The following is a 19,081-nucleotide window of genomic DNA, read 5'->3' as shown; positions in this document are numbered from 1 at the left end:
CCCCCCCCGCCCACCAGTAGAATCCTATTCAACTTTAAGAATATTCAGGTAAAAGTTCTGAAGACTAAATGGCTGGTGGGGTGGGTGTTGTCGGGGAGGAGAGGAGAGAAAGAAGAGAGGAAATGTTTGATTTTTGCCTCTAGAATTCCTGAAAGGGCTGGCTCTAGGTTAAAAGAAAAATTTCTGGGTAGCATAGTGGCACTTTAATAAAGACTGTGTTCTTTGAAGTATAAAACATTGTATCATAAAGATGTTAAAGCCCCACTGGCCCATTTGTTTCATTTAAATGCCAGAGATTATTTCATTATTTCATAGACGAAATGTCTTACAGCTCTTCTGTTTAAATTTTAGTTGGGTTTACTTAATTTCCTTAAAAGTTAGAATAATTAAGCCTGTGGATTCACCCTTATGATGGACGTGGCTTTGTAAGTGGAAACTACTCCCTTTTCAGAATAGTTAGGTATTGTGAAAAAAATGAACAAATTATGTGAATTAATTGTAACTTTAAACACAAAGCATGTAAGTACTTGTGAAAACTGCTCTGCTTGTTGCTATAAGGTAAGCCTCTAAAAGATTTTTAAAAACAGTTAGTAGTTGGCTAGTGTAGGATGAGAGACGAAAATTGGACCTTTATAGAATTCTTTTAAGATTTACAACGCATTTTCATGTGTATTTCATTTGGGCCTTCCATCTACAAATAAGGCCCGTGTATATTCTCCCTCTATTGCCGATGAAGAAGCCAAGACTTAGAGATCTGAAATGACTGTGTAACACAGCTACTGAACAAAAGAGACAGAATTGGGAGGTGGTAGATATGCCAAATTCAGTTCTTGGGATGCTTAAGAAACTGTTTAGAGTGCACCTTATATTTTATAATTTATCCATAAGTTAGGCCTATCTCAGCATACTCCAGTTTTGATTATTGCCATTCCAGTTTATTGTACACAACTCAGAAGCAACATTTACCTCTCCATTCTACGTCTGTACATTCATTGTAATGGATATGAATAAAAGTAGAAGTCATGAAATAGCCTAAATTTACCAGTCAGGTAAACACGTTGATATATTTTAAAGAGTTTGTTCTGGTGAAATCCAGTTGAAGCCGAGAATGCCCTGGACAGAGGGACATAAGGGGAAGCTGGTAAGCGGGCAGGTAAGGTACTAAGTATTTAGCATACGACTATGTATGATAAGGAAGGAGTGCTAAATCAGGAACTGGAAAAATAGAGTTCATGAGTACAGAATTTACCTTTTTATGTTTAACATGATTGTTAAAATTTCATTTCAATTTGTCTTTTTGGGGGGGGGCATTCAATAAAGTGATAAGAGAAACCTCAATTTCAGCATTTGCCTATTAATTAAGTTTCCATAGAAACAAGGTCAGAACGCCAAATATAAAGTACAGGCACATTGGAAGTTTGCTCTTAATGTCTTTATTTCAGACAATTTTATAATCAGTTTCCCTGGAAACTGAGAAATACCTACTCAGATATGAAACATTTTGGCTTTTCTACAGTGAAGAATTATTTGGTTACTTAGAGAAAATCGTACATAAATGATGCTTTGTCTTGTTCTTCAGAAACACTGGAGAAGAACATCATTTCTTCAAGCCATTTCAAAAAAGTAACTCCTAAGAACGTAGTATAGATTTCAGATAGACTCAAAAGAATTTTTTTTACTTGTCTTTAACAGTATATCTAATATAACTGATGGTAGTGTCATAATAGAAAATAAGATGCTACGGTCGTAGTATCTGATTTTATTTTTATTCGTCAACTTTTCATACAGCCTTTATGTTGTGACCTTAGGAGCTTTGCTAATTTTCTGGTGAAAGGTGCTCTCCCAAGTGACCCCTCCCTCCCATTCCCCTGAAGAGTGGGTAGGGAAGGAATTGGCAATATGATGTGGGAAAACCTCTGAGCAACAGATCTTTCCTCTTTCCAGTAGCCATTTTAAACACTTTTTTTTTTTTTTTTTACTTTTTTTGGTGACAATAAACATTTGATGTAAGAGATTTAGAAAACACAGAAAAGTCCTTCACTCACACTCAGAATATCCAGAATTTTTATTAATATTTTGGTGTCGATTCTGCCTGAACCTTTTGTATGCATATAAACATAACACTGTGTTTATTTTACAAAGATGAGATTGTTCTTTATGTGCCACTTTGTAATGAAAAGTAATGACATGAAGCTCCTGGAACTGTGCTGACACCTAGAGAGTGCTCCAGGATGATGTATTTCCATGCAACTGCACATAGCTCTACAGCCTGCCTTTTACCAACTGTTTACTGTGCCATCGAATGGTTGGAGCATAATTCATTTACCCAGCCTTTATGGTTGAGCATCTTATATAATCCCACTATAATGCTTTATTCAGGGGACACAGATAAAAACTGATGCATTGTATTGATACTTCCCTGTAGCATTCTGATTGTATACTTTGTCTTATGACTTAATTGAATTCATAGGGTGAGTCATTTTGTAGTTAAAGTATTTTAACATTAAATGTTCTTTTCCCCAAATTAAAGTTACCACTGGTTTTTCACTGAACATTAGATTTCCTCTTTTAGGTTTTCGTGGTTCTTGGTAGCCTGTCTTGTGTCTTTGATTCTGAGTAACTATACTACTCTAAGAGATCTGAAATTAACTCTGGTCTTAGGTGACAGACACATCAAAAGACAGCATTAGAAGAAATCGTAGATGATGTGGGAAAATTGGGAGAAACTTAACTGGTTTTGGGTACACTGAAACATGATTATTAGGCACCATTCCAGAGGCAGGACAGACAGTGGTTAGACAAGACAAAGCCTGTACCCTAACTCAGGTCCTTACTTTCTAGAGGTGCCTGGGGGCTGACAACACAAGAATAATGTCAGGTAGTGAGACACTGAGAAGAAAGAAAATGAAGGTAATGGGCTGGGGAGGAGGACAGTTTTACAAGTGGTGGTTAAAGACAGCTTCTCTCCTTAAGCGACCCATGAGCAGTCCTGAGAGAGCCATGTGAGGATGTGGGAGAAGAGGCTTCTGTGCAGTTCCTAAGAAGGGAATATGCTTGATGCGTGCAAAGGACAGAAAGATGGGTGGCTGCAGCTGAGTGAATGAATGCCAGGAGGAATATAGGGGATTAAGACCTTGGATGCCTGTGGACCTTGACAAAAAAATATGAATTTTAGTCTAATTGTAATGGGAAACCATTGAAGGATTATATGCAGGGGAATGATGTTAATTCTTAGAAAAAGGGAAGGGGGGTAGAGAGTGGAGGGAGATGAGACCAGCTACTGTGTGAGAATAGACTGTAAGGGTGGAAGGAAGCAGGGAGGGAAACCAGTTAGGAGGCTGGTGCAGTATCTCAGGTGAGAGCCAACAGTGGCTTGAACAAAAAAGCGATATTATTAAGGGCCTAAAATAGGCTGGAGTATATAGATTGCTCTTGCATTTCATTTGATTCTCACCATGTTCTGAGTTAGGTAGTGTAGTAATTTTTCTCTTAGGTATAAATTGAGTTGTCCAAGGTTTTAAAAATGAGTATTGTTAGAGAGTAGGACTGTAAATTCCAAATTCATGGCATATAGGAACAGAATTTATTCATGACATTATGTGAGCTTCTTTGGAATACTACCTTTTTTTTTTTTTTTTTTGCGGTACGCGGGGCTCTCACTGTTGTGGCCTCTCCTGTTGCGGAGCACAGGCTCCGGACGCGCAGGCCCAGCAGCCATGGCTCACGGGCCCAGCCTCTCCGCGGCATGTGGGATCTTCCCGGACGGGGGCACGAACCCGTGTCCCCTGCATCAGCAGACGGACTCTCAACCACTGCGCCACCAGGGAAGCCCAATACTACCTTTTTTCTCACCCTTTTGTTGTTGTTGTTGTTTTAGTGTATTAAAGTAATAAAACTTTAGAGTTAAAACAGTAACACTGCATAATGTGAAATGAAGGTAACTTGCAACCCAGAAACGTTCTTAGAAGTCCAAGAAACTGAGTAAAGTACTCTTTAGCAATATATAAAGCCAGGTATACCTACCTATATGTCACTTGTCAGTCATGATCACTGTAAAACTGATTGAGGATTAAAATAAGGCAAAACTGAGAACCAAGGTAGAGGCAGGTACAGAAGCAGTTGGAAACCAGAGTTGGGAAGTTTGGAAGCCAGGATTGTCAGAAGCTAGGAAAGCAGGATCAAGGCTTGGGTGAGCAGTAGACTGGCAGGTGCAGAGCCTGCTGTGTACCCCTCTGGTGAGGCAGCCTAGCTCAGGGCTGGCTGGCAGGGACTCCCTGACTGGGGTGGAAAGTGTGGACTCAAGGAGATGAAATCATCAGTTTACATGGTAATTGTAAGAATTGTAATGTTTGTATTATGAGCCATAAAACTAATACATTGTACAGTATAGGGATGCTAGGGCAGTTCAGTAAATGCAGTGGTTACCTTTAAGTAAACTGGTGCTCAGCAGTTAGCCCAGAAACTGCTGACATCTCCTGTTTATTTGGAATATATCGAAATCAGTATGTTGATATTAATCTCTTTCTGAAATATGCTGCTTCTGTCAGATGCTTTCTTGGTCACTTCCCTCTCCCTCTAATACTTTAACAAGGAAAAATCATTTATTGACAGTTTGATAGCATAGTTTTAACACTTTTAGCCTTCAGTAATGCATTTCATTTGTTCTAAGTTGCCTATATTTTCACATTTTTAACAACTGCAATTGAGATGGATCTTAACAACTGGTAGAATCTTAGATTGGAGGAAAAACAGTATTCAGTGTCGGTGGTGGTTTCCTCTGAGGAATGTTTACATTAAGACCCGAGTTTAATTTCTTTTTCATCATACTTTTTCTACATCTACCTATCATGCTGTCAAATAAGTTGCAATTTAAATTGATAATACAAAAGTGATGGGTCTTAAAATACAATTTTAATCATAACCCCTAATCATGAGCTCAAGAATATTTCTCCTGGGTAAAACATTCTCAGAGGTTTCTAAAGAAATAACTTTAGGAAGAATCCATGTAATTTCCTGAATGCACAGTAATTTCCTGAAGTCTCTAAATTACTGTGTGTGCATGTGGTGGGGAGAGGATGAGAGGGATGGTGGGCGGTAAAGCTTTGCTTAATAGTTGGCAGTCTTACCTTTGTGATGGTGAAGAGTGTGGTAGGTTTTAACATAGTCTCCTTAGGCTCTTGGGAAGATAGTTAAAGGAAAGTGCAGAAATATTGTGTATATGTATGAGTTTACTGTCTAATGGCTCACAAGTCCATTCTATAAAATAGTGATGTGGTATTTTTCATTAGCAAGAAGGGCAAGTTATATAGAAAATTGTTAGTTATATAGGCTATAAACAGAAGATTAATATTTTCTGAAAACCTCATGCAAACTGACAGTAGGGCCCTGGTGTTTACAGTACATTCAAATGATAGGCCAACTCACCAAAGTGGAAATAACACTGATAACTGTGGGAAAATGGTCAAACTGTGTAATCAAAAGAAATACAAATTAGATCTACGGTGAGGTTCCTCATTCATATCAGTAGGAATTTTTTTTTTTTCAAGTATCCAAAGCAAGGGTAGGAACTCAAAATGTCATGATTGGTAGCATTATACCCTAATGTGTCCCCCAACCTTCTTAGGAAGCAATTTAGCATTGTACATGGAGCCGTGAAAGTGATCTAACCTTTTGGCTTCCCACTTCCAAAGATCTTTGCTAAGGAGATAAAACCATTATTTTAAAAAACTATATACATGAAGATTTTCCTCATAATATTTTAAGAATAGAACTTTGTAAGCACCAATCCCCAGCAATAGGGGATAGGCTAAGTCCAGTATAGGAATAGCACTTGATGGGCCAGTGTGTATTCATTAAACAATAAAATGCAACAGTGGGGTGGAGAGCGCTTGTTAGTAACAAGAAGACATAAATTGTACACTAATTAGAGCTTTTTTTAACGTATAAGAAAAGCAACTAAAAGTAATGGTTGTGAATCACTGTGTTAATGATTGTGAATGGTTGTGTTTAAGTTTTAAACAGCATTGTTTTGGCTCATGCAGATTTTCATGATATTTGTTAAAGGAATGAGCAAGTGACTTTCACCTTTCCCCACCTTTAGTGTGATCATCAGTACTGCTGATTAACCAGGTCTCCTTCAGTTGCAAGTTAAAAGAAATTCACAGAGTTAAGCACTACTTGACTCAGGAGTTAAATGATCTCCTCAGTTCTGCTCTCCTCTGTTGATGTCTCCTGAAAAGCCTTTCCCCTCATGATAGCAAGGGGAGTGTCCAGCAGCTCAGGACAAGCTAAGGATCCTAGAGTACAGTTCTGTCTTTCTCTTTTCTTGGGAAGTCCCAGGGCAGCTGTGATTGATTGGCCAGTCCTGGGTCCTGTGCCCACCTTTGAACCCCCTAGGATAGAGTAGGGAGAGTGCCAGCTTTTTTCTGGTCACTTGGGCTAAGTTTACTTTTTTTTTGCATGTTGTCATTTCTTTTCTCCCAGCCTTCTTGATTTTTGTATTTAGATGTGTAGTAGCACATCTTGGTTTGGCGTGTGTGTGTGTGTGTGTGTGTGTGTGTGTGTGTGTGTGTGTGTTAAAGCTTGCTTCCCTTTGATTCTGGTACTTACTTTTCCTGGACTTCCATTGAAAATTGTTAAGTTTTACCATGCCATAGACAGTGGTAAATAATATAGCTACTTTGCAAACATTTCTGCTTATTTTTTAGATTCAAATGTAGTCTATTTACTTTCTTTTTTGGTATAGGTAAGTAGTCATGAATCCTTTCGGAAGCCATAGGTTAGAGGCAGATGTGAAAGTCTCTGCCTGTCATTTTGTGTACAGCTGAAATAATTTATTTTCCCATTGTCTAATTTTCAAATACGTAGGAGAAAAAAACTTTAATTTTATGGGTCTTTTACATAAAAATGTTGAATAGAATATTTTCTCCAAAAGCAGCTTGATAAACTTCAAATTCAGTGAAGGAATTTTCATGAAGAACAAAGCAGTTGGTTTAGCTATGTAAATTACTAGTGCTGGCAGTAACATTAAAATGGATGGCTCAGATTCCTGTTAAAATGGGAAGTCCAAAATTACTGTTCGTGCAAAATTCTTTCTGGGCGGGAAAAGAGGACTAGGTAGATACATTTGTGAAACGCTGGGTTAGACAGAATTCACTACTAGACTAATTAGTTTTTAATATATCAATGTTTGTATTCTTCTGATTCTCTAAGAGGCAGGGGTATATTTGTATTTCACTTTGACCATCAAACCCCTCTTTCAAAAACAGATCAGTTATTATGTGGTTTGGGAAATAATTGCCTTAACCATTACTCTTTATCTGAATTGTGGTCCAGTTTCTTAAAAGATTGGTTAAATGGTTTGAGATGGACTTTGCTGAGGAAGTGTCATAGGGCTTCTATGTTTGTTTGTTTTAAACAACAACCTTATTATCCTATGTGGTAGCTTGTGCTTGCTTTGTATTTCTGCCTAAATAGAAGACACTATCCTACCTTGGTGCAAGGTGGACTACAGGCAGACCCACCTTTTTATGTAGGTGTGGCCAGAAGTTTTTTTCAAGTAGCCCTATGATCTGCTCCAGGAAGTACTCTTATTGAAGCCCCAAATTAATCATGCAGCGTGGAATGAAGAAGTGAGAGTTCAGCTTTGGAAATAGAGGGCAAAGTTAAAAATCACTATCACGGAAGTGTTCCTATAGATTAGAACATTGAACTTTTAAGTAGTTCTCTTAAATCTGCCATGACGAATAGCCCCCAGATAAACCACAGCCAGTTAAATGAGTTCATTTGTTGAATGGAGTTAGAATTAGCCATGTGATTGTCTGAAGAACATTTGCCAAAAGCAACTCACTTGGTGTTGGCATATTTGATACATTGAGCTGGTATCTGACAGTAGTTGGCCACAGCATAACTTGCTTCTTGAGACTGTTCCTGGAATGTGCTAGTAATAATCAGCTTTAAAGGAGGGTGACTGAATTTTTAATTGATAAGTAGGAAGGGAGTCACATATATGATTCATCTAAAAATGGCATCGATTATTTAGGTGCAAGTTAAAGAAGTCTAAGACATAGCCATGGTTTTATTCCACATGTGTGGAGAGTTTCTACAATTTTGCTGTTTCCCAATAGAATTTTTATATTGTGCCTTTACTAAAATTGCCTTTTTGTCATTACTAAAAGCTCTTCTCAAGGCTATTAAACTGGTTTATATCAATGTGTTGCTGTCTTTAAAATCATATATTTTTCTACTCAGCTAAATCACCACACCTTTTTCTCTTCTTCCTGTACAGACTTAGCTTTGGAATCAAACCCTTCTGACCACCCAAGGGCAAGCACAATTTTCCTGAGCAAATCTCAAACGGATGGTAAGACAATGTTTTTTTTCCCCCCTGAGAAAAAGAGTGAAAACTGTTTTTGTTTTGTGTATTATAGGAAGTATTTAGAAAAACTTACAGTGGTTTAAATGTTTCACTTTTTCATGTATTCACTTGTCTTATTTTAATATGTTGATGATACACTTTCCTTTAGTTGTCAGTGTTTTAGTGAGGAGAACACTTAGACTATCTGTTTATACATTTTGCCACCTCTTTATCAACATAGTCAACTGGCCACATGATTTAGATGTGGTCTATTTCTCCGTGCTACTTTGTCCTTTTCCGCTTGCTCCAAAGAGCACATATGTTAAAGATGAATGATGGGGTTTAGGTCACAGTTAGGTTTTCATTTGATCAAATCAGAAAAATCAGTTGTTATATATGGGAATTGAGCCTTGTGATTTTGGCCCTGTTTTACCCAGTGTTCAACCAGACGAGCCTATCTCACGTCCAGATTTATGCTACTCAGAACTTTTAAGATATTCAAAACTTTCTCATCCTAATGTAGTGCTGTGCCAGGGTAATAAGAGCAACATGCCTTATGGGGTTTCCCAGAAGATTATCCTCAGCATGTGAAACTCACGTAAATTTCCTGTGTCCTCCTTGTTTTAAGATGAGAATCAGAACTGTAGAATTTTTTGCACTCCTGCTTGCCTGCTTGTCTTCCTTAATGTTATGTTAAATCCTAGTTTATTTGCTAAAAAGCCATACATGACCAAGTTTTTCAGTTGATAACGAGAGCAGGAATACAAGAAGTGAACATTCCACAATATTTAAAGTGATGCAGCACAATAAAAAACGGAGGTTTGTTTTTTTTGTTGTTGTTGTTTTGTTTTTTGTTTTTTTCCATTAGATCACTGCTTTTTTATAAAAGGGTATAACTCAGGAACAGCCAGATGGAAGAGATGCAAAGGGCCAGGCATGGGGACAGGGCACAGAGCTTTGATGCCCTCTGCAAGGGTACTACATGTTCACCAACCCCGGAAGCTCCCAGGGTTTCTAACTTGCATTTTTCTAGTGTGTGTACTTGAGCCACTCATTTCTGGTTAGGATTGCTCTGTTTCTCAGTTTCTTCCAGAGCCATGAGCTGCTCACATGTAGAGGGGCTCTGGAGACGGTAAAAGAAAAGCTGCCCCATGCCTGTCTCTCTCTTCAGCCTTAAGGAATCCGTGCCTGTGATGCCCGTCTGGAGTTAAAGGAGGCAGTGTGAGCAAGAGTGTGGCCCAAGACCCTCTTCAAGCTTTTATTCTTCTGGCCTTTGTTGGAGCAAAACAGTTTTGTGTGCTGTAGATGTGTTCATTTAGGTCGGCACACTCATTTAAAAATTTACATTTAACATAGGTTACTCTCCAGTTGTGTATTTTTTCAGTAAGGTATTTGAGTAGGTTACCATTAAGTGGTTCAGGATGCTTCCAGAAATACTGGTGCGTCTAGAGACGAGTGCCTGGCCAGAAACTGGTTCTTAGGGTCGTCATCTGTAGATTGTGGTAATTAAAGTAAGCTGTATGTAAATGAAGAATTAGAAAATACTACTGGCTAGTAGTTCAGCTGTGCAGCAGGTAAATTTTTTTATTAGCTAAGTTTCTCACCTGGCCTAATTTGCTTTGTCCTTTTCTTGTGTAAATGGGGAGTCCTTCATTTGTACCTAATACAGAATATCTATTAGGTCAAAACAGTAAAACTAAGTTTTTATATTTTATTTATAGGAGTCATTTTGTTGGGTGATTTAAATTATATATTTTGTTGGAAATTATTTTAAAAAATAGAATGGAATTTTACCTCATTGTGTTATTGGTAATCCATCAGATAATTAGCAACTACTTTTATTTTTCTATTGCATTTGTATCAGAATTCATCAGTTAATTTTTTTTATTCTTAGTGCGAGAAAAGAGGAAGAGCAACCATTTAAACCATGTAAGTAAACAGTTGAAAAGTTAAGAAATTAATAGTTTTAATTAAAAATATGTCTGCCATGATTCCTAAAAAATATGATGGATCCAATACTGTAGAATCTTTTTTGTAGATTTTCTAAATCTCTATTTTCCTAATTATCAAATGTATTCAGGAAAGTCTTTGACTTAGTAGTGCCCATTTTTTAAGGGTTCTGACATTTAAGTTAAATTTCAATAATATGTTTGTAAGTATAAAGATCTGCCTTAAATTCTTTTGCCTTATTTTTTTGATCTTATTTTTTAACCAAAGTAATAAAAGTATAATAGGTAAGTGAATTTTTAGCACTGTCCATTGACAAGATCTTGTCATAGCAGGTGAAAGCTTAGCTTCTTAACTCCACCATGACGTTATTTCCCTCCCTCTGTTCCCTCAACATGTATCAGTTTTTATTAAATCAGAATCAATGTTTACATTACTACGACTCTGCAAATTTGTGTGTGCATTGCTGAGCCATATAGTTCTCTGACTGTGCCTCCTTCTTGTACACCCTTCATTCTTTTTCTTAAATATTAATGACATTGGAGCACTTCTGCACTTCTCTAGGATAATCCAATCCCCCTTTTCCTAGCCAACGTGATCTCACACAGCCAGATGCAGTAAGTAGCTCCCTGCCCGGTCTCCCTGCTTTCACATTCTTCATTTTTTCTGTGGAATTAATTTCCTGACTATATTCACTTGCCTGTTTTCTAACAGCTATTTTTTTCCCCAAATGTTTTACCATTTGTCACATGCCTATCAAAAATATTTTCCATCCACTAAGCCACATCTGTTCCATTTTTTTCTTGGAGACACTTTACCCCAATCTTTTGCCTTCCTACTCCCACATAGACTGGTGTTCCCCTAGGCCTGCTCTGTGCCTCTTTTCCTGGGATATCTGTGTGAAGTCATCTGGAATCTCACATAACTCTGCTCTCTTGTGTTGGATCCCGTATGTCCTAGATTCTGTTTTCCTCTTGTTATACTTCCTTGTTTTACTGGAGCACATTTTCCTGAGAAAAGAGCACATGGGCAGAAAGTTTATAGAGATCTAGCCTCTCTGAAACTCCTTCTATTTGATAAAGTATAGAATCCTAGGTTGAAACTAATTTTTGCAGTTCTAAAGACATTGCCCTCTCATCTTCTCATTTACAATGTTGCTCTTAAACCTGTTGACATTGTATGATACATTGTACATTACCGATTTTAGTCATTTTTCCCCATCCCTTCCTTCTCTGGAACCTTTTAGTACCTTCTCTCTCCCTGGGATTTTGAAATTTCATAATTTGGTTTGGTATAGACCTTTTTTGTGTGTTTCTTTGATATTCTGTTTTTTTCTTCCAGGTTCCTATTATTCAGATGTTGGAAGTCTTAGACTTATCAGATCGCTAACTTTTTTCCCCTCCTGCTTTGCATTTTCTTTTTGTCCTGCTTCCTGGAGATTTCCTTGACTATGCTCTAATCCTTCTATTGAATATATTGTTTTCTCTACCAATTTATAGAGTTCTCTTATATCCTGTCATTCTTTTTTTCACTGATTCAATTTCAAGTTTTCATTTGCTCCTGAGTTTTATCACTCCCATCAATTCCTTCTTCCTGTTTTGTTTTTGTTTTTTTTTTAAAGCATCCTTATATTTTATTTATTTATTTTTTGGCTGCATTGGGTCTTGGTTTCTGTGTGCGGGCCTTCTCTAGTTGCGGTGAGCTGGGGCTACTCTTTGTTGCCGTGTGTGGGCTTCTCATTGCGGTGGCTTCTCTTGTTGTGGAGCACGGGCTCTAGGGCGTGTGGCCTTCAGTAGCTGTGGCTCATGGGCTCTAGAACGCAGGCTCAGTAGTTGTAGCACATGGGCTTAGTTGCTCTGTGGTATGTGGCATCTTCCTGGGCCAGGGCTCGAACCCGTGCCCCCTGCATTGGCAGATGGATTCTTAACCACTGCACCACCAGGGAAGTCCCATTCCTTCTTCCTGTTTTGATCTCTTACTTGTTGGGGGCTTCCCTCAAATGTGTGATGGTCCCTGGCTGGCTGTTAAGATCTAATTGGAAGCATCACTTGGACAACTCGTTAACTGATGGGCCTCACTGCAAGGATTTGGGGACCACGCCTCTGAACTCTGAGCCTGCCTTGGGTTCTGTAAGACAGACTGGTTTTCTTGTTCCTGTCTTAGTCACTCTCTGTAGATACCAAGGTTGTGCTTCCTCTGTTCTGCCATGTCAGTTACCACTCCTTTATCTAGTCTTTTCACCTTTCAAACGTTAAAAATCATGTGCTGTTTATCCTGTCTTATGTATAGGCTTTTTAAAAAATGCCTTTAATTCTAATGAGATGATATCTCTGAAAGAAGGGGGAGAGGAAATAGATTTGTGGTCAGTCTACTCAAACTTAGATTTATTCTTTGAATATAGGTTCTGAGTTTGAAGTTTTAATTCAATATAATTAACGATATTAATTCAGACAATATTTTTGATTATACCTATAATTAGAATATTATACTTTTCTACTAAGGCCTTGAGTATGAATTCTGTTCAAACTACTCACCCTACCATATTGTCCATTAATGTGCAACATAGATGGAGTATTACGAATTTTTCAGTTAAAGTCATTGATTCTTAATAAACATAATATCCAAAAGTTGTGAAAAGGGGGAGGAAAAAAGTGAACTTCAGCTTTATTCTTTGAGTAGGTTAAAGTCAGAGGCAGTAGGCACAATGGGAAGATTCATTGGGTGGGGGCAGGATTTCAACAATGATAAGTTTTGGGGGTTGTTACTTACTAGCCTCCTAGGTATGATTATTTTCCAGTCTTCACCACTAAACCTGAAGTCTACTAAGCAACTTTCCCCTTGTAAAGACTGTAAAAGTCCATATGTTCTGTCCTTAGTGCTGAATGAAGATAAATACTCTTCTTCAGTGACCAATTGAAGTAATACCTATGAACATTAAACTGTCAGTAGTGTTTTTTGCTACTTGGCTTTTTTTGTATTTGCATTTTATACCCTTATGTGTGTCAGTGTAGTTTATTGAGGTTGCGAGCCAGCAACGGTAAGGCTTTAATCATAAAGGACAGTTATCTTAAATTTTCAAGCAAGATGAGAGGAAAGTAATCTGCTGGCAGCTAATATATCTAGGCTTTGCTCAGAGGCTTCAATTCTGCCGTCCTTTAGTGAATGCTAGATGCGGGAAAGTTTGAATAGTTTCAGGAGTAGGCCTGTGGAAGTGTTTCTTTTGTAGGATCGAGCCAGTAGACTGTAAGTTGCTGATACATTAAGTGAGCCCCCATAGGACTATAGACCACATCTAATTAAAAATTTTAAATGTTTTAGCACTAATATTTCCAAAGACAAATCAATATATATTCATAATAGAAAAAAAAATTTTTAATAGAGGAAAACAGGTTAAATAGCACCCAGAGCTCTACCAACTAGTCGATATTTTGGTACATTACTATTTTTATTCCCCTTATATATAGAGATTTTGGGTCAGAATTGACTTTTATTACGTGTAGTGTATGTCATATTATACCCTAATAGTAGTGACCTTAAAAGTTAACCTGCTTCGTTTAGAATCAAAGTATTTGAATGAGTGAATTTTCATTTTTCATGCTGTATCTGTTTTTTGAGATTCTAAAATTACACATTAACCAAATAGCTTAAGGGCCATATCAGAGTTTTAGTTTAAAACATTTCTAGCTTGAAGGAGAAATTAGTCTTCCAAATAGTGATACTTTTCAAATATGTTACATCTAGAACTTTTTGTTAATAAGGAATAAGTGGCTTTGCATAAAGCATCTGAAACAAGCAAAATGGTGTTTTATATACCATTTGGATATTTCTGATTATTGGATACTGGCAATTTTTATTTAAATGCTCTGTATTTTAAAAAGCATCAACTAGATTTTCTCCCTGCCTCACCTTTCATGTATTTGTGGAGGACGCCGATGGGAGAATGTGATAGCATGGTGAAGACTGTTTTATATTAGTAGGAGGAAGGAAGGCTCATCTGAATTAGTAAACAAACGAAAACCAAAAACAAAACCCAGCTTTAAAATTGTTTGTATTCTGTGGTATTAAAGAATGCTACTATTCCTTCCAGTTGCTTTCCGTGATTGGGATTTGGTTATTGGCCTTACTTTAAGGAAGAGAATTGTCCTAACATAGTTTAGGCCATTTTAGTATTTGACTATTGCCGTGTTCATGGGCTCTTCACAAATAAATGGATACTTCTAAAGTGTTTTAAAGATAGTTCATTCTCTAGAGGGTCTCAAAAAAATTCTTTGTCACCTATCCAATACCACTGCAGATAAATTCTTACGAATTTGTATCTTTAGTTAAGATTTACCTTCTAGTTGTAACTGATCTTAAATAATTTCTCAAATCCTTGTTGAATCCTAATTTGTTCCAGATTCTGTGCTCAGTAGCTGGAGGTAGGAGAAGAATCTTCCTAACCTGGAGAAGCTTGTTTACTTAAGAGAGTAGTACTATGCAAGCAGCTGAGACCATGGAACAGTTGGTAAATTAGATGTGTGAGTGTGCAGAAAGTGAGAAGTTTTGTGGTATGCCTGCTGGCAAAGGGATCCTAGAGGAAGATGGGGTCAAGCTTGCTGGGACAGGAGGAAGAAAAAGGCATTGCAGGCAGAGAACAGCATGGGTGAGGCAGGAGTGTCAGATAACACATAGAACAGAATTAGTACAGTTTTGAAATGAATGGAAAGTGTTCTCTGAGGTTCTCACTTGAGTAATGTAATGGCAGTCTTACTTAAACATAAAGTGAGAAGTTAAATTCTCCGAGTTGTTTTATCCGTTTTTTTGGATGCGAGAGAATCTTTAAGCAATACCTTTTTGTCCTCCCGATAAGGAAATTGAGGACCAGAGAGACTTACGGCCCCCAGCTTTTTAGTGACAGAGCAGCTCTGGCATGCCCAGCCTCTGATTCGAAAACGTTTGTTTCGTCACAGTGTCTCCTGAAGTAATACATTTATTACTGGTGTTCATTTACTGCAGTGAAATGCTCCTATGTCGGTATTATATAAAGCATTACGTTTTATTGTAGTAAATGAATAGAAATAGGAAATCTCAGCTGCATTTCATTGCTTGAGGAAAAAACCCTGAAATCTTATTCTAAACTTTTTACATTATTATAAAGGTAATTTATAATAGGTGCTTGCCAGGGTTGATTATAGGTACTATATCAAGGCAGCATTTTATAACTCATTTCTCAAAGCTCGTCTGTGGAAGTCAGAGTATAGAGGTTTCCCATAGAGCTGCACATGATATCACACTCAGGGAGTTCATGGAGTGTAAGAAAAATCTTAATGCTTTATCGTTTGACATTTTAACCAAGGAAAAAAACACACTTTTATAGGTTTAACTTACTGTGACATTTTCTTCTATTTCCCTTCCCCTTCAGGTATCTCCAGGGCAGCTTACTAAAAAGTATAGCTCATGCTCAACAATATTTCTAGATGACAGCACAGTCAGCCAGCCTAATCTTAGAACCACAATAAAATGGTGAGTACAACTAGGTTGCCAAGGGCTGAGTGACAGACCCCCTTATCGCTAAAAGCATCCTAGCCATACATAATTTCATTCATTTGAATTGTCCTTTTCAGTGATCAGGTTAAAAAACTGGTGTCAACTATATATTGATTTCAAGGACCTAAATATGAATTTTCAGTTTCCATTGTAATCTTACAGTGCATGATAGAAGGGAAAGCCAGTTAGCAAATAAGAAATCCCAGAAAAAGTATAAATCTTTATTTGATGCATTTCTGTTGTTAAGACATTGTTGAACATAATGAGAAAGAGAGGTAGTTTTTATTGGCTATTTCTAGAAAAACTTATTTCTTTATGAGCTGTAGTCCTAAAACAACATATACTACTTTGGAAGCTACTCTTAGAAGAAGGAACAGATTGTCCCCTACTGGCACCAAAGTGAATCTGCATTTAAATTTAATTGGATTTTGTCAGATTTATCCCACTGTGCATTTTTTTTCCTGCACTATTTCTGTATGAAATTTTACTTCTCCTTCCTGTCCCCCAAAGAGGGGGAAAATATATCAAACCAGTCTTAAGAAATACACACTCAAGCTTAATTTCTTTGTAGATGAAATTTGTTCAACTGAGGTTTTAACTTAATAGATAGATTTAATTTTTGTTTATATATATAAATATATCTCCAACACACAACTGTATCAGTCACAGCAGAGAACAATAAAAGAGGTGAGGTTTCGGAAACATGGCTGTGGTCAGGCTTATACTTAAGAAGACACGAACAGGGCTTCCCTGGTGGCGCAGTGCTTGAGAGTCCGCCTGCCGATGCGGGAGACGCGGGTTCGTGCCCCGTTTCGGGAGGATCCCGCATGCCGCGGAGCGGCTGGGCCCGTGAGCCATGGCCGCTGAGCCTGCGCGTCCGGAGCCTGTGCTCCGCAAATGGGAGAGGCCACAACAGTGAGAGGCCCGCATAACGCAAGGAAAAAAAAAAAGAAGACACAAACAGTGTCATGATGACGAAAACTATTCCTTAATTTCTGGGAGCACCTCATAGTCCACAATTGGAGACGCACTTTCAAAACACCCTAATGATGAACCTTTCAAGTTTATTGAAGAGAAAAAAACCAAACAGGATGCAGAGCTTCTTGCCTCCTCCCTCGTGGTTGTCCACGAAACATTAACATCTCCTTAGGATATGAACGTTGATTTTCCAGAACAGTTTGGGAAATGCTATTTGAAAATATTAATATCCTTATCCTTAATTTTATTTTTCGTCTTAAATTTATAAGCTAATTATATTTTTAATTGTTTTTTTAATGTGCCAGCTTTTTTTTTAGCTATTTAAATTATCAGTAACTTCAACTTTAAAGACTGCAAGTTCACAGTCATAATAATGTAACTTTCCTCTCTTGCTTACAATAATAGTTGCAGTCAAATCACGTTTCAGCAAAAACTGAGCCCCATCTCTCTCTAAAGTCCTGAGTTTGGGCACTCATCACATAATCACTGAATGTTTTTATTCAGCCAAGACACTGAATCTGTGGGTACAAAAACCACTCTACTTTGGCTAGAGTCTCAGCTTCTTTTGAATTCAAAAGAGTCTGATGTCCAGTATATAATTCAAAAGTACTTTGAAGATTAACCTTGCTCAGGGACTTCCCTGGTGGTGTAGTGGCTAAGAATCCACCTGCCAACGCGGGGGACACGGGTTCGAGCCCTGGTCCGGGAAGATCCCACATGCTGCAGAGCAGTTAAACCCGTGCGCCACAACTACTGAGCCTGCGCCATAGAGCCCGCGAGCCACAAGTACTGAGCCCGTGAACCACAACTACTGAAGCCCATGTGCCTAGAGCCCATGCTCCACAACAAGAGAAGCCACCACAATGAGAAGCCCATGCAGCGCAATGAAGAGCAGCCCCCGCTCGCGGCAACTAGAGAAAGCCTGCGCGCAGCAACAAAGACCCCACGCAGCCAAAAATAAATAAAATTAAATAAAATTTAAAAAAAAAAAAAAAGATTAACCTTGCTCAGACAAGTAGGTTTCAACCTTTTTTTTCCAACCTAGTCTAATTTTTGGAAGTATAGTAAATTTTAATTTGCTCTCATTGAGTTTTAAAAATGATCATTCATCCCATTCATTATTGGTGAAATAAAGGTTTACTGAGAAAATAAATAGGGCCAGTTGGCTTTTAGGAATGCTTTTGAAAATGTTTATCATGGGGTTAGTTTTCAGTGGGGTAGTTGTTCTCAGTGGGGTAGGTGAGCCTTATTAGAATCACTTATCCAACTTTTCAATATATATGTTTCTGGATGCACAAAGTCCACCCGCCTGCCCCCGCCTCCAAGACACAGTGTCTGCCTGTCTGTCAGTCTGTCTCTCTCTCACCCATGCACACACACCTTTTGACAGGATGGGGAATGATGTGAAGCATGATCATATGGACAAAAGCATCCCGAGTGATTCTCTGATCTTAACCCTAACTCATTCATTCCTAAACTTTGCTGCACACTGCAGTCATCTGGGGATCTTTAAAAACAATCCTGATGCCCAAGTCATACCCAGTGCCGGTTAAATCAGAACTTCTTGAAGCAGAAGCCAGGCAGTTTTTAAAGCTTCTCAGATGATCCCAGTGTGCAGCTGAGCTTGGGAACCCCACTATTTGGTCAGAGGGCAGGAGAAAGAGAACTGCTTCTGATAATTGGTGGGACCTTGGGTAAGTCAGTTTTAAGGCTTGGTTCCCTTATCTGTAAAATGGGTTGTTTAATTAAATGTCATCTACGGTTCAGTGGTCCTTTCCATCATAAAACTTCTAATTCTGTGATTTTAAAATCAATTTGAAGATGAAACTTTGAAGCACTATAGAAGTATCCATCTTTGATGCTAACAGTGTTACAGGCCTTTATACAAGTGCTAAGATTCTATAGACCTATTATAAAATTCAGATTTGCCTTCCCTCAATTATTTTGAGTTTCATTTTAGACACTGAGAACAAAGGGGAGCATAAAACTTAACCAGAGAACCCCTTTGTTGCCTAGTATACAACATCTGTGAATAACTTAGGGATATAGTAACTTAAAAAAGAGCACTTAAGGGGCTTCCCTGGTGGCGCAGTGGTTGAGAGTCCGCCTGCCGATGCAGGGGACACAGGTTCGTGCCCTGGTCCGGGAAGATCCCACATGCCGCGGAGTGGCTGGGCCCGTGAGCCATGGCCACTGAGCCTGCGCATCTGGAGCCTGTGGTCTGCAACGGGAGAGGCCACAACAGTGAGAGGCCCGCGTACTGCAAAAAAAAAA

General features: G+C 38.3%; 1 protein-coding gene across 3 annotated transcripts in view; it reads left to right on the top strand.

Annotated features, from left to right (window-relative positions):
* Positions 1-19,081, top strand: part of CCNYL1 (cyclin Y like 1) — a 35,062-nt gene that overhangs the window by 1,640 nt on the left and 14,341 nt on the right. For 2 of the 3 annotated variants that reach the window (XM_007463657.1, XM_007463655.1), the window contains 3 exons: positions 8,288-8,362; positions 10,251-10,285; positions 15,705-15,805. In XM_007463657.1, coding sequence (XP_007463719.1) covers positions 8,288-8,362; positions 10,251-10,285; positions 15,705-15,805 — 211 coding nt within the window. The remainder of the gene's footprint in view (positions 1-8,287; positions 8,363-10,250; positions 10,286-15,704; positions 15,806-19,081) is intronic. The other variant, XM_007463656.1, reaches the window with a different exon arrangement.

The sequence above is a fragment of the Lipotes vexillifer genome, unplaced genomic scaffold, assembly GCF_000442215.2.
Source record: "Lipotes vexillifer unplaced genomic scaffold, Lipotes_vexillifer_v1.1 scaffold678, whole genome shotgun sequence".
Taxonomy (NCBI): domain Eukaryota; kingdom Metazoa; phylum Chordata; class Mammalia; order Artiodactyla; family Lipotidae; genus Lipotes; species Lipotes vexillifer.
Note: the sequence above shows the minus strand (reverse complement) of the source record. Positions and strands in the feature narration are given on the sequence as shown.